The sequence below is a fragment of the Astatotilapia calliptera genome, chromosome 16, assembly GCF_900246225.1.
Source record: "Astatotilapia calliptera chromosome 16, fAstCal1.2, whole genome shotgun sequence".
In the NCBI taxonomy this organism is placed as follows: Eukaryota; Metazoa; Chordata; class Actinopteri; order Cichliformes; family Cichlidae; genus Astatotilapia; species Astatotilapia calliptera.
The window spans coordinates 34,245,128-34,259,808 of record NC_039317.1 but is presented as its reverse complement, the minus strand read 5'-3'; the positions used below and the strand labels follow the sequence as shown (position 1 = coordinate 34,259,808).

General features: G+C 43.3%; 1 protein-coding gene across 8 annotated transcripts in view; it reads right to left on the bottom strand.

Annotated features, from left to right (window-relative positions):
- Positions 1-14,681, bottom strand: part of lrp1bb (low density lipoprotein receptor-related protein 1Bb) — a 270,260-nt gene that overhangs the window by 5,402 nt on the left and 250,177 nt on the right. For 7 of the 8 annotated variants that reach the window (XM_026144139.1, XM_026144138.1, XM_026144140.1 and 4 more), the window contains 6 exons: positions 12,173-12,298; positions 11,808-11,972; positions 4,222-4,383; positions 3,515-3,689; positions 3,108-3,212; positions 721-834 (listed from right to left, as the gene is read on the bottom strand). In XM_026144139.1, the coding sequence (XP_025999924.1) occupies positions 721-834; positions 3,108-3,212; positions 3,515-3,689; positions 4,222-4,383; positions 11,808-11,972; positions 12,173-12,298 (847 nt within the window). The remainder of the gene's footprint in view (positions 1-720; positions 835-3,107; positions 3,213-3,514; positions 3,690-4,221; positions 4,384-11,807; positions 11,973-12,172; positions 12,299-14,681) is intronic. The other variant, XM_026144137.1, reaches the window with a different exon arrangement.

Sequence of the window (14,681 nt, the reverse complement as noted above, 5' to 3'; positions counted from 1 at the left end):
TGCTAATATACATTAGCAACATCTTTATCTACCAGGAAAGACTGCTGGTGCTGCTGCTGTCTCTGTCACTTATCATGGAAATAAGAACCATATTTGGCTTTAAGCAGCAGAAGCATAAATAGCATCCTGTACTGTTGCTGCTTAGCTTGGCCCACCAGAAACAGAGCTACAGCTAGCTGTGTCCTAAAGTAACTAAATGAGCACAGCAGCATGTTTCAAATAAAAACTATTTCCTGTTTTAAAGTCGTTTAAATACCAAAGGTTAAAATGAAATACTGTCACATGTAACTACTTTCTACAAAACTCTGTTTTTGAAGCTTAGAACAGAAACAAGCTCGCGTCTCTAAACGCCATCAGCGCTGTAATCAGTGTTCGACCTCGCCACGTATTTTCTTTCTTACTGCAGCGAACATATTCAACACGTGTTGGTGCTAATGATGCTAATAATAGTCAGTCATGTTGTTTCCATACAGAAATAAATATAAGCCAACATATTCTAATAAAACAACATTATAGTATCTGTGTGATTCCACCATCTACGCTGAGTCATTGCTATATCCAGTACTTATTACATGACAAGCTGCTACAAGGAGGCACCATCACAGAGAGGCCTATGTGCTGGACTGAGGCTGAAATGAAGCCAAATGGAGTGGGGGTGGGTTGTGTACAAAAGGAGGTGAGTGGGCGCTGAATACAGCTGGAGAGGTGAGAGGGACCTACTTGCAGCGTGGTTTGTTAAGAGCTGTTAATGTGCACATCCCCTCATTCTGACAGAAGTAATCGCAGGGGTTGGCCAGCTCATCACAACGTTGGTTCTTGAACCCTGACGTGCAGCTGCAAAACATGTGTTTGGAGTGACAAAAGGGCCCAAGAACTGTTCAACTGTCGGCTGCCTCATGAGTGGCGACAGAACGCTAAACCCTGTTAGCAGCTTAAGTCATAAGATGCAACAAGACAGTGTGACGTCTGCAAATTAGCAAAACAGATCAACAAACGTCCCTGCTCAGCACGTGAGGGGGACGCATGTGGGGCCTGCTGCAGATTACGAAAACTGTTAAACAAGAACTTTGGGCCCCAACATGATGGTTGCTTGCATCCACATAAATGCATCTAATAAGCAAAAACCAGAAAATACATTTAGTTTGATTAAACAATAGAAATGACAGCTTACAGGGGAAATAATGATTTGATTCTCTGTTGAATTTGTGAACATGAAAAATCTCTCAGACTGAAAATTAACCTGAAACACAAAAAAGCAAATTATATAAAAGCGCTAAATGAATTTGCACGTCACTGAGTGAAACACGTATCTGATCCACTGGCTCTCACAGACTGGCTGTGTGATCGTGTGCCATAATCTATCAATCAATCAATCAATCAATCAATCTATCTATCAATCGAGTGTTCTGGTCCAACCTCTGCACCACCAGGTGAGACCAAAGAGTGTCAAAGGTCGACAGACTGCAGACCTGCACGAGGCTGGAACAGGATACCATCAGCGAGAAGCTTGGTGAGAAGGTGACAACGGAAAGAGAAGAAGAATAAATTTGTCCTCAGTCTGGAGCTCCATGTGGGAGCTTGCATCATGGGATGAGGACGATCACCAAGGTGCTGGATCAGCCCACAGCTCCACGGCACAGGCCCGTCTTCACTTTGTGAACTTGTAAATGAGTCAGAGAAGGCTCCGGAAGTGCTGTGGTCAGATGAAACCAGAACTGGCAACAGCTCAGCCACTGTGTTTGCAGAGGTGGAAACGTTATGTTTTTCTGACAGGATGACTTTGCCTCACTGAGTGGGCCAGTGGACAGGCCCATGCACCGTAACATCTCGGACTCCTTCCTCGGCCAGGACACTGACAACTGGTCATGGACGAGTTTCCAGCATGAAACTGACTCGTGTCATGCAGGAAGGACCAAGTCAAATATTTATTTCCATCACTGACATGCAAATTCTTTTATACCTTTTATGTAATGTGTGTGTTTTTCTGGATTTTTTGTTTGATAAAAACTTACAAATTTAGGGATCAAATAATTGTTTCCCCGCTGCACAGCTGACTGATGGATATTTCTAACTGTAGATGCTAAAGTAACTTAGCTTTTGTGCAGAAAAGGAAAAGAGCAACAACATAAAGTCATACAGTACAGAGCTGCTTAACAGGAATGCTTGAACTTTGTTAGACAGCAGTGAAATGTTGAGGTATTCTCTTCGTATAGTTGAGGTTTTTAAAGCAAGAATGATTGCAGCCGTAGCAGCTTCTTTAGGTAGGCTTGATGAAATATACATTTACTCAGAGTATTAAGGTCAAACATTATGATTTCTTGACGCCGACATATCCATCATCTCACATAATCTCTCATCTTGCAGCAATGATAAACCGCATTATCAGGATCTGTTAACCTCATCGAATAAGATGGAATCATTTGCATAGAAATTGATTCTATTCCCTGGAATCTGTGAGCGGCGCCTGCAAATTTCAATTTAACTACAGTGGACAATGGGCATTTAAAAAAATGGAGAGTTGGCCTTTGAAATGGATTTCCAATTTCCTCCTTGGACAGATTTTTAACACAGCACTGCGAGTGATTATAGCGGAGGAGGTATTCATTTACAGGGAGCCCTCTGAGTAGCCTTTCACGGCGATTTCTTCACGTGTGCCAGTCAAGCTTTTGTCTCGTGCAATTTTTCGAGCTTCGTGGCGGCTGAAGTACTGAGCAAACTTCTAAACCCTCTGACTGAAGAGAGCCACAGAGGCCTGACATCAGCTCTCAGCTGCAAGGAGGAAAAGTGTGATATGTTGAGAATAGCTGGCTTTGAAGGAGTCTGAAACCATCTTTATCTTCCTAAAACCTTAAGCCACAGCGAGGTGTCACACAGCACAGGATGCTGTATGGCACTCGGCCCCCTGCTGTTTCATGGCCTCCATATAGTGACATCAAACCTTCAACTTAAGGATTTCTTTCCAAAGGAAGACATCTATCTCACGCGGCGACTTTCAGTTTTTAAAGCCGGGCACAGAGCCGACGGCTGAACCGAAACAGTGATGTGAGTGTGAATAACAGTGGAGAACATTGAGTTTTCCTTACTTTCACCATTAGGCAGGGACTTACTGACAGAAAGGCAGGTTGGTGTCAGGGTCCAGGTGGCAGGTACCTCCATTGTAGCAATATCCGTCACACAGCTGACAGCTCGGTGCTATTCTGCCATTTGTGCAGCTAGAGGGTGAAGAAATAATGGATCCTAGTTACAACCAGAAAACTATACAAGAAGCAGAGAGTTCAGCCAGCTTCAAATTCACTGACATGACCAAACCTAAAACGCTACAGGGTACGTGGCCTTAAATTATTGATTTAATTAAATCAATTCTTCCCGCCGGCAGCCTGTGGGTGAAGCGACTGAGCCCTGAATGAACATTATACTGTTTAACTCGTGTTTTCCCATGAATAAAAATCAACTATGAAGCCTCACAGCCAAAGAGATGATGGACAAGAGTGGCGAGTAAATACGGAGCGCTCACTTGCAAACCACTTCTCCCGTCTCCTCGTTAATGAGGCAAGGAGCTCCGTGGCATCGGAGACACTTGTCCACCTCGCACTTGTTCCCTTCAAACCTGGCGGGACACACACACTCCACGTAGCCGCTGCTGGATAAAGTGCAGGCCTTGGAGTTCACGCAGTAGTGATGACAAATGTCTGTTTTAGGTTTGCAGAGATAAACAGAGAGAGAGGATAATGTAGAAACACAGTCTAAGCTGATCTGATTACAACAGTACATGGTTTTAATGGGACTTAATTATCCACATCAAATGATATCTTAGCCACAGATGAAAACGTATCACCCTTTGGGCAAGCAACAGTGGGAAAAACTAATGATGTGCAGATGAAATTGTTTCCCCGCAACACATTATGTCAAAGCGCAGCAAAAGAAAATGCATTATCGCCCCGGTGCAGAAACACCCAAAGGTTGTTTGATGGTAGAATTTTGATTTTTGTTTATCTGCAAATTGAAGCAAATGTGGTGTTTTTGGAAAGAAGAGACTTTGAGGGGATTGCTTTTGTCTCTCGCTCAGAGTGGGAACTCTCAAACGCTTTGTTCTGTGGATTTTATGTGACATAACTGAATTCAAATCAATGATTTTCTTTTGATTAGGTGCTACTGGCAGCCACAGGCAGCCAGGGGAACATCAATGACTGTTTGTGTTTGTTTGCTGCCAACAGGACTCACGATAAAGACAGCGGTCCCCGGTATACTCGGCCATGCAGCGGCACACCGGCTGGTTCCCCTGAGTGACGTCGCACGTCCCCCCATTTAAACAGTAATTGTCACAAATCCTTTTCTCACAAAAAGGCCCTGAGAATCCGACAGGACAGCGGCACGTGGGCTTTCCTGAAAAGAAATATGAGCATAAAAGATTATTAGAGCATGGAAAGGCGGAAATCGGCAACGAACTGATGAATTCATCCGTCTCAGAACTGCTTTAGTTTGTTCCACAGAGCCAAAACTGCTGTGCACAAACATGACGCGTCCACGCGCTCCAAACTGCCTCGTGGCTGTAAACACACCTGAAAACACACCTACACAGATGCACTTCATATTTACATGGATATATAGGGCTGTGCAAAAGTCTTGAGCCTCACCTAATTTCTTTATAGAGAAAGAAATTATTCTTTTTTAACTTTTTCAAGTCATCTTGAGCAATAATTTCACACATCACATCACTGTAGATGATGATTTTCAAAGGTTTATTTTCTTCGGTTTATTTGCTGAGCTGAAGATAAAGACGATAAATAACTGAACCCTGTGAGACCCAACACATCACGAAATAGCCAGAAAATTCAGATTTTTTGGAACTGAGATGTTTATGAACCTTTATAACAAAATCCCCTTTTTTTGCTGTATCATCTTGTTTTTGATATCTTTTTATTATATATTTATTATATATTTTTGTTTCGCATTTAATACATTGGGTGTTTTTGCCCATAACACTTTGAGCCGGACAACATAGCACGGGCACTTTGTTACCAGCAGCTTTTAAACATTTAATTTGTTCAGAGCGGCTGTCAGCTATTCTTAATGAAGGGAAACAGGCCGAAAAATCTGAGGTACGGCAACAGAAGTAAGAACTGGACTGAATACTAACGGCAGCAGGTCAGAATTTGAATGGAGTGAAAGAAGCCTGGAGAACAATTCCTGCAGGCTACACGTAGACATTACGAGAAAGCAGGCTGCTGGGTGGAGACAACCTGTATGCTGTTAAGGCCTCGGGCCATTTTCTGGGTCACTTCTGTTGGTCTTACATCCTGTCTTCTATCTACTGTCCTAATGCAATAAAGTCTAAAAAGCCCCAAAACAGATATAACAGAAAACACAAGAAAACAAATATCGACTTTCAAGCTTGTTAAAATCGTACAAACTCTATTTCTGCCTCATATGCTGTATTTCCATGCATGTAGGGATGGCCATCGAGAACAGGTTTTTCTAGTGAAACGGCTCCCAGTAGTAGAGTAGAGCCTGTTTGCCTATTGATTCTCCGTATCGATTCCAGTTGGTGAGTCGGAGCAGGAAACAGTGGTGGAGCCTGCAGTGTGGATATAAACATTACTTTTATTTTTATTGCACAGAGAGGCGAGAACACGATGGTGAAGTGCAAACTGCATCCAGGACAGAAACAACCACAGCATGCTGCTAACACAACTAGCACCTGCACAGACAGCATGCTAATGCTAAGCTAGGAGTGACTGCTGACCCCAGACCAGCAGCCACAGTTACAAAGATTGTATCAATGCCTCGGTGTGAAACTTTGTTACAATCCTCACACGTGGGTAAAAGAAAAAGCACAGACTGAAACGATCTTCACACAGACCGTACAGAAACGCGTGCTGCACCTTCTGATTATTTTTACAATTAGAGACGTGTGAGTGTTGAGAATTGCCTCCTTGTGCGGGTGATCTGAAACAGTAACCTTCCAATCATGCTCGCCGTTTGTATAACGGACAAGCGAGAGCAGGAAACAAGTTCAAGAAAAGGTAACAATTGAACACTACTTACACAGCACACAACCAAGTTGCCATGGATACAGGTCTCGCCATGTAGGTCACACTACACCACTTGGTAATTTCACACTCTACAGTTCTGTGCCTGGAATAATCTGACTGAAACGTCCAAAGGAAATCAATCTCTCCATTCGGATCTGATAACTCAATAACTGATGGGTTAAATCTTTCTGAGAAGGCCAAACGTCACAGCGATGAACTCAGCTGTTCTCTTCATCTCTGGAAAACTAAAACATTAGTTCAGGTTTTCACAAATACTGATGCCAACTGGTTTTGGATGTGTCAGCAAGCTGTAAGTTTTACAGACTTCTTATGTTTCTTGAATATTGAATATTATCTTATTATGGGATGCACAAATCAAACTGTTTCAGTGCTGTTATTTAGTAATACTAGCAAAAACCTTATGAAAGACATCACTAAAATGTTACAGGAACACAGAAAGTGAATAATACTCTTCTTGCCTATTCTTCTTATTATAAATGGCCAATGCAACTGTTACCATAGGAACATGGTAGTGTAAACACTGAAATGAGCTCAAACTTCCTGGTTCACCTTTTGCAATCGTGTCACTGCTATGCAGATGACACCCAGCTCTATCTGTCCATGAAGCCAGATAACACACACCAATGAGTTAAACTGCAGGAATGTCTTAAAGACATAAAGACCTGGATGGCCGCTAACTTTCTGCTTCTTCATTCAGATCAAACTGAGGTTATTGTACTCGGCCCTGAAAAGCTTAGAAATATGGTATCTAACCAGATTCTTACTCTGGATGGCATTACCTCGGCCTCCAGTAACACTGTGAGGAACCTTGGAGTCATTTTTCACCAGGACATGTCCTTCAATGCACATATTAAACAAATATGTAAGACTGCGTTCTTCCATTTGTGCAACATCTCTAAAGTTAGAAATATCCTGTCTCAGAGTGACGCTGAAAAACTAGTTCATGCATTTATTACTTCCAGGCTGGACGACTGTAATTCATTATTATCAGGAAGTCCTAAAAACTCCCTGAAAAGCCTTCAGCTGATCCAAAATGCTGCAGCAAGAGTCCTGACAGGGACTAGAAAGAGAGCAGATTTCTCCTGTTTTGGCTTCCTGTTAAATCCAGAATTCAAAATCCTGCTCCTCACATACAAGGTCTTAAATAATCAGGCCCCATCTTATCTTAATGACCTTGTAGTACCATATCACCCTATTAGAGCACTTGGCTCTCGCTCTGCAGGCCTACTTGTTGTTCCTAGAGTATTTAAAAGTAGAATGGGAGGCAGAGCCTTCAGTTTTCAGGCCCCTCTTCTGTGGAACCAGCTTCCAGTTTGGATTCAGGAGACCTGCCCGCCCCTCCCTCAGCCTGGTCCTGATGGAGGTCTTTTCCTGTTAAAAAGGAGTTTTTCCTTCTTGTTCATATGGAGTCGTTTGATGGTTGGTGTTTTCTCTGTTTTTTGTAGCACTTTGAGCTGACGGCCGTTGTGATTCGGTGCTACATAAATAAAACTGAATTGAATAGACGTCAACATTTATCTGCTGCACCAAGCATTTTAGACACTGACCATCTCAGGCCTGACTACAAACTGTGAATTCTGGGTAATTTAAGATCGTTTACAAAATGAAATAAATCCCTATTTATGGGATATTTCTTATTACTGTTACAAGTGTAATAAAAATACAAACAAAGGAGAATCATTGAAAAGAATACACTAAGCTGCAAACCTGCATCAGTGCTTTGATGTCCTAATCATTCACTCAGCTACAGGATGATTTCACTGGAAAAACAAAAACAGCTGATGATATCACTGACGTCCATACTGAGAGGGGATTTTCTTCTTACTGTTGTTTCATAACAATGCCTGCAAATCATAATTTATGACATTTTGTTGTGTCCCATTAGTCAAATTAGGTGTCACTGACTGTTCTCATAGCGACACCAGCCTGATCGTGTCTTCACACCAAATATCAAGTTTTGGTTTGCCAGAGATGCAGACTGATGCTAATTTGTGCAGAGCAACGCAAACAGAGGCAAGTGTATCTGCACGAGTTCACCTCATTGGGCTGCAGACACCTGCGAGTTCTCCTGATAGGCTGACAATCAGAAATGAGGAACATCTTTACTGTCACGTTCTCTAAGGAGCTGCACCCACAAGAAGTGCTTTCAAACAGTGGACGAACTCTGGAGGAATTCCTGGTACATTAGTAAAAACAATGAGGACACTTTATTCACATGCTGATTACAAACGTACAGAAAAAATTAATGTTTAACAGAACCAAAAGAAAAAAATCAGGAAACAACAAAAAGCAGTAAATAAATGCCAAACGCTACAAAAAGGTTGAAGCACAGACACCAGAAACACAGGAAGTCACAAAGGAAACAAAGAGCAAACCAGCGGATCAGACAGAGTTAATTATTTCAACATTATGTGCAGTCTTAGTACTGCTGCTTATTTCTCAGTTTATGGCTGCAGATTACAGCTGTGAAGCCCTAAACTGGCTCTACTTAAAGAGCAGAAGTTACTGTCACACGGCCTAATAAAGAAGACGTGGAAACACTTTGTGTTGTCAGCAGATCAAAGTGTAATTAACTGTATTGATTGAACAGGTATTCTTGTGTTTTTGTTCCAGCATCCAAACGAGCACAAACACAGACTCAGCAGCTTCCTCCTACACTTCAAATTAAGAGCAAAAACATTCATACAGTTTTTTCTTCACCCAAAGAAAACATCATAACATTAGTAACTTTACAGCTGGCTTTCATTTGTGACGAGGGTAACGAGCTATAACCTGCCTCCACCAGCACACGTCTGTGTTGCACTTCCAATATGCTGCAAAGTTGTGACCATGTTGGTTGAGCCACGTCAAAATTAGAGCCGTGTTTGTGGCACAGAAACTCAACCTTTGCACCCCTCAAACACATCATCAAGTTGGCCGATGACACGACTGTGGTGGGTCCCATCTGCAAGAACGACGAGTGAGCATACAGAGAGGAGGTGCAGCAGCTAACGGACAGAGTCAACAACCCATCTCTGAATGTGGACAAAACAAAGGATTCAGAAGAGCATAGAGGGATCACTGTCCACTAACCCTAACACTTAACATCGATGGATCCTCTGTGGAGGTCGTTAAAAGCACCAAATTCCTTGGTGTTCACCTGGCAGAGAACCTCTCCTGGTCCCTCAACACCAGCTCCATAACTAAGAAGGCCCAGCAGAGTCTCTACTTCCTGTGGAAGCTGAGGACAGCCCATCTCCCTCCATCCATCGTCACCACCTTCTACAGAGGGGCTCGAGAGCATCCTGAGCAGCTGCATCACTGTCTGGTTGCTAACTGCACTGTATCAGTACAGCAGCTGAGAAGATCACTGGAGCCTCTCTTCCCTCCATCACAGACACCTATCACACCTGCTCCATCCGCAAAGCCACCAGCATCGTGGAGGACCCCACACCCCCCTCACACACTCCCCTCACCCACTCCCCTCACCCAGCTGCCTTCTGGAAAAAAGTACTGGAGCATCCAGGCCCTCACTGCCCGACCCAGGAACAGCTTCTTCCCCCAAACCGTATGTCTCTCACACACACACACACACACACACACACACACACACACACACACACACACACACACACTGTTGTATCTGTATTGTTCTGTTCTGCTCGGTGTTTCACTGCTTTTCATTCGTGTTTTGCAGTTTTTGCACACTTGCACTTCATGCAGTCCTGTGTTGACTGTCTGTTATACGTCATATGTAGCACCAGGGTGCTTCACTGTGCGCTGTGCCACTGCACATGGTGGAAATGACAATAATGAGGATTAATTGGTGGTTAGAAACAGAAGGGGAACACAGCACAGCTGAAAGCACTCAAGACTATAAGACAGAGAGGGGATATAACCTGAAACAAGAAACAGGAGAAACCCAACTATCCAAGTAAAACAGGAAACAGAAACTCTGCCTTAAAAACACACTAGAGTGAAGACTGGAGGGCACAGGGACAGAAAGGAGGTCAAAGGTTATCAATCCTACTCAAAGACTTTATCTGCAGCAGCACCAACATGACACAAAATCTAGCTGCTTGCTGACGATAACATGTTTTCCTGTAAACAAACAGGTTACAGTTTGTTGTCCAGAACTAGGAGCGTGCAGCCGCATGAACAGATGGAAAAAGGCCCCAGAACTCAAAAGAGATTGTTTACAATTCTATGCAGTAAATTTCTATCAACAGCTTGAGAAAAATATGCAAAATGTTTCAGTCAGAGAACCTGAGCCGCGCTTTCTGAACTGCAGATTCGAGTCATCTTCACGTCGTAGCAATTATCCAAACTACATCCTTTAACTGCATCCGTGTCCCTACTTTCCTGCTAATGGGCGGGAACACGAATCGTTGAGTTGACATCACTTTAAAGAAAACACTTTACACTTTGGATGTTTGGCTTCAGGGAGTTTTGGATAACGAGAGCAGGCGAGAATCATAAAGGAAAGATCTGCCTGAAACCAACCGGCCTGACGGGGAGGAAATAAATGCAGCGGACAGTAACTGTGCTGGATCATACACAACCAGCTGGGCAGACAAAAAGTCTTGTACAAGTTACACAAATGTGTTTAGACAACTGTGATCCACAACTGTTATGATATATTTACTTTGTTTTGTTTGACACAGTATGAAGTTCTTTACTTTCATGTCACAGAGACACAGGTTTGTTTCAAACATGCTGCTGCCAAACCTTCCATTAAGATCCTGGTAAACCAGTCGAATCTGAAGGCAGAAATTCAAAGACACCTTCTTGTGTTTTTAAGGATGAGACTGGGAACGAATCCAGCCTCCAAACTGACCGAGTTTCCCTTTTTATCACCAAAGGAGATCCTGTTGGACAATAATCCATCCCTCTTTTTCCATTTAGAGCGATGCTTGCATGAGACGTGTGGTCAATGCAGTAAAACAGCACACAGTTAAATACAGCACACGTTTCCTCTGCCCACTAAAAAAGGAAAATCTCTTCACTATGTAAGCAGCATGAACGGGTCCGATCATCAATATTAACCATGAAAGACCCAAAACAATGTAACATTCACTACTTCATCTCTGTTACAGTTTTAATGAGCAGCAGTTATTTTACCATCTGCTGAAGTCACATTAAGCTGTAAGAAAACAACAAAAATACTGTTTTTGTAAACAAACATTTATTTCCTGTTAGATTATTAAATCCATGTAATTAATAAATATTTAATGAATTTAAACCACTGCAATGAGAAATCACGCCACACCTTTGTCACAGCTTTCTTTCTACATTAGGCCAATAAACATGTTTCATTTTTTATCTGTATCTTTTTTTAAAAGCAACTTAACTACTATGATGTGGGCGTGATATACAAAGGCTTTTAAATCCAGGAAAGCTTATTTAACAGGTCTGTACGTCCTGCTTCAGTTTCACTGCTGACATCTCAGGAGAGCTCCTCAAAGGAGACCTTCACATGAAGGCTGGAGGCTCCTTTCAGAGCCGCATCAATGATAAAACTGCTCAACTGGCTTTTGCAATGCAGCCGAATCTGACCTGAAGAGAGGAAGCTGCATCGCTTTAAATGAAGACAAATGTGTCTGCGTGCCATCAAGCAGGGGTTTAAATCAAAACTGGTAAACAAAGAACATAAAGAATCCTGCAGCATAAACGTTCATATGAATTATTCTCCGTGCAGCGACTCAGAAACACGTCAAACATGTGAATCGTCCAAAGGAATCATGCAGTAAAGAGTTTTTGAAAGCACAGACGTACCCAGCGGCGAGCCCATGCAGGTGCCTCCGTTTAGGCAGTAGTCTGTGCAGTGGTTGACCTCACAACGCTCCCCTGAAAAGTCAGGCCAGCAGTAGCACCTCCAGTCTCCTTTCTCATTGGCTAAGCAGCGGCCTCCATTCTCACAGGGGGGGCGGCACAGTTCACCTTCACAGCAGCAAAGTTTGTATCACTTACTGCAGCGCCATGTGCACAGTCACGTGATATTTAACAGTGTTATGGAGCTAATGTGAGACAGCAACACGCACAGAATGCAGTTATCACCAGCGTGTTCACTAAACACATCGTGACGCTTCAGAAAGCTGCTCATTGTTATATATTCAAAGTCAATATTACTGTTAAGATACCTGAGACGTTGACATCATTGCAGGTGCCGTTCACCAGCACCTTCCCCTCTGGACAGGTGCACCTGGCACCAGTCGGGTTGAGCAAACACATGAAATCACAGGACATTCTGGAGCATGGATTGGGTCCTGTGGAGAAACAACGGAGGAGATCATCTGTGATGCTGAACAAGAACAACTTCTCTTTCTGTGAAACATGCGGTTGTTCTTTTTTAATAGAGCTATTGAAGTGCTGTAGGCTTTAGAGGCACAGCACATGAATCATTTACACATGCATCTTCACATTGAATAATCAAAAGCTGAGAAATAACTGTATAACTGATGTGTCACCTTTAGAAGGGCTGCTTTTAGCAGAGAGGACGACATGTTCATGTTGTGAATCAAACTGCTTTAACTGAAACAGGCAAACACAACTCAACATAATGTTTGAATCAAGCTGCTGTCAGAGGTTCACATCCACTCATCGTGAGCATGAATGTCCTCTACATGCACCCTCATTAAAACTGGGTTTGCGCCACTCTTCTTCACAGTTCGTTTGAATTGGTTGGTTTTTTGGGTCGGACCTGGTGTTCACCCTGCTTCATCCCAAAACCAGCTCTGATCAGTGTCCTGTTCAGGTTTCAGCCGTCTCGCTGTCAGTCTGAGGGAAGCCCTTCAGGTTTTTTATTGTCATATTCACAGAAACGTGAATGAAATTCTTCTTTTGGTGCCAAACAGAAAGATGCATGTATAAAACTAATAACTATAATAAATGATCATTTAAAAACAACAGAAACAATTATAAAGAACTACAGTTAGTACAATAAAGGAAATACAATATAAATCGAAGATAGAAATAAAATAAGAAGAATCTGAGCTGCAGGGCAAATGTACATATTTATCCAATCTATGCTACGTCAGCGTGTAGGCGGGGTCTTTGATGGAGGCAGCTGTGGACTGATGGTAGATCCTCTGCAGAGAGGGTGCTGGAGTCCTAATGATGTTTTTGGCAGTCTTCAGCACTCTGTGCAGGTGCAGCGGTGTTACTGCACCACACGGTGATGCAGCTGGTCAGGATGGCCTCAATCATGCAGCTGTAGAAGCTCCTCAGTCTGCTCCGTAAATGCAGCCGCTGATGGCCCCTCGAAACCCGCTGTGTGGTGTTGAATGCTCCTCCCTGCTCAGGTAGGTGGAGAGCCCATGTTTGTAGTAATGTTAGCTGAAGTTACCAATCCTGGCAGACCGGGGCGCAGTTTGTAGACAGAAGACGGAAGCATCGGAGACACAGAGAGGTCACCCAGGGATGTGACCTGGTCCTGCTGACTCACGAGGGCTGATCTTCCTCGGCGCTCCCAATAACTTACTTATATGCAACTGTTTGAACTGACGATCATGGAAATGTCTCCAAGAGACTTTCTCATTTTGTGTGAATCTAAAACTGTCCTTCATGCTGTTCTGTCAAACAAATCCTGCTGCACACCGAGCAGAACGAACCCTGAGATCCATTTACTGGTTTAAGAGAGTTTATTTATATATTCAGTTTAAAGGATGACGATAAAAGAGAGAAATCAAAATCTCTGCCATCTCTTACATATCGAGCCTTTGTGTCTTAGCTACTTGCAAGCTAAGCACATGTTGTGCCCTCAGACTCCACAGTGTACACTAATCAGTCTGTAGGGAGGAACAGCTGTCGTTTAAGTGAAAACCTGACCGAGGCTGAGCTCTCTCACGCTTTCTCATCATTAACACCAGAGATGGAACCAATAACTGCCATGCTTTATCACCTGGAGGAAGTGAGAGGACGGACGTGGCTGTATTGATCAGAACAGTGCGACCGCTCTTGCTCTTGACGAAGGCGGTCGCACTTTTCTCCTCCTCCTCCTCTCCCTGAGCTTCCCTGCTTAGCCTCTTGTGTCCTTGTCTAGTCTCGTGTTTTTTGTATTACTTTCCCTGAACACTCTCTCACAGTCTGTTCTCTAAAACCTAAAAGAGGAATTATGGATTTGATCAACTGCTCCCTGAATGCAATCAACACCCCTTTCTCAACGAGAAGTCTGGGCTCGGGTGAGCCTGAGTGCTGAAGATATCTACCTATGAACCATGATAACAGGGTTCTGATCGGAGCTGGCTTGGCCCTGACTTATCGAAGAATTAAGGAAGCGGAACTGGCTGTTCAAACCCCCACAAGGCTGCCCGCTGGGATTGAAACGATGGGAGAGGCGTGAGTTTCTCAAAAAAAATTGGATCACATCTTGGGGAAGCACACTGTGGTCGTGAGTTCTCAGAAATCGGCTCCTTGAGCACAAGAAATGAGCGCAAGTATGGAGAAGCTTGCGGCTCTCCAACGGGAGATTGAGAGACCAGTGTTGGACTGTAGAACTGCTTTGAAATTCATATGAGCTGTTCGCTTTTTACCATCACATGAAGTGATAGTAAAAAGCACCATCACTTCATGTGGATATCCTCTCGGCGCCAGCTGCAGTCGCAAGGCTGGAGCCGAACAACAACACCCTGATAACGACTGTGTTGAGTC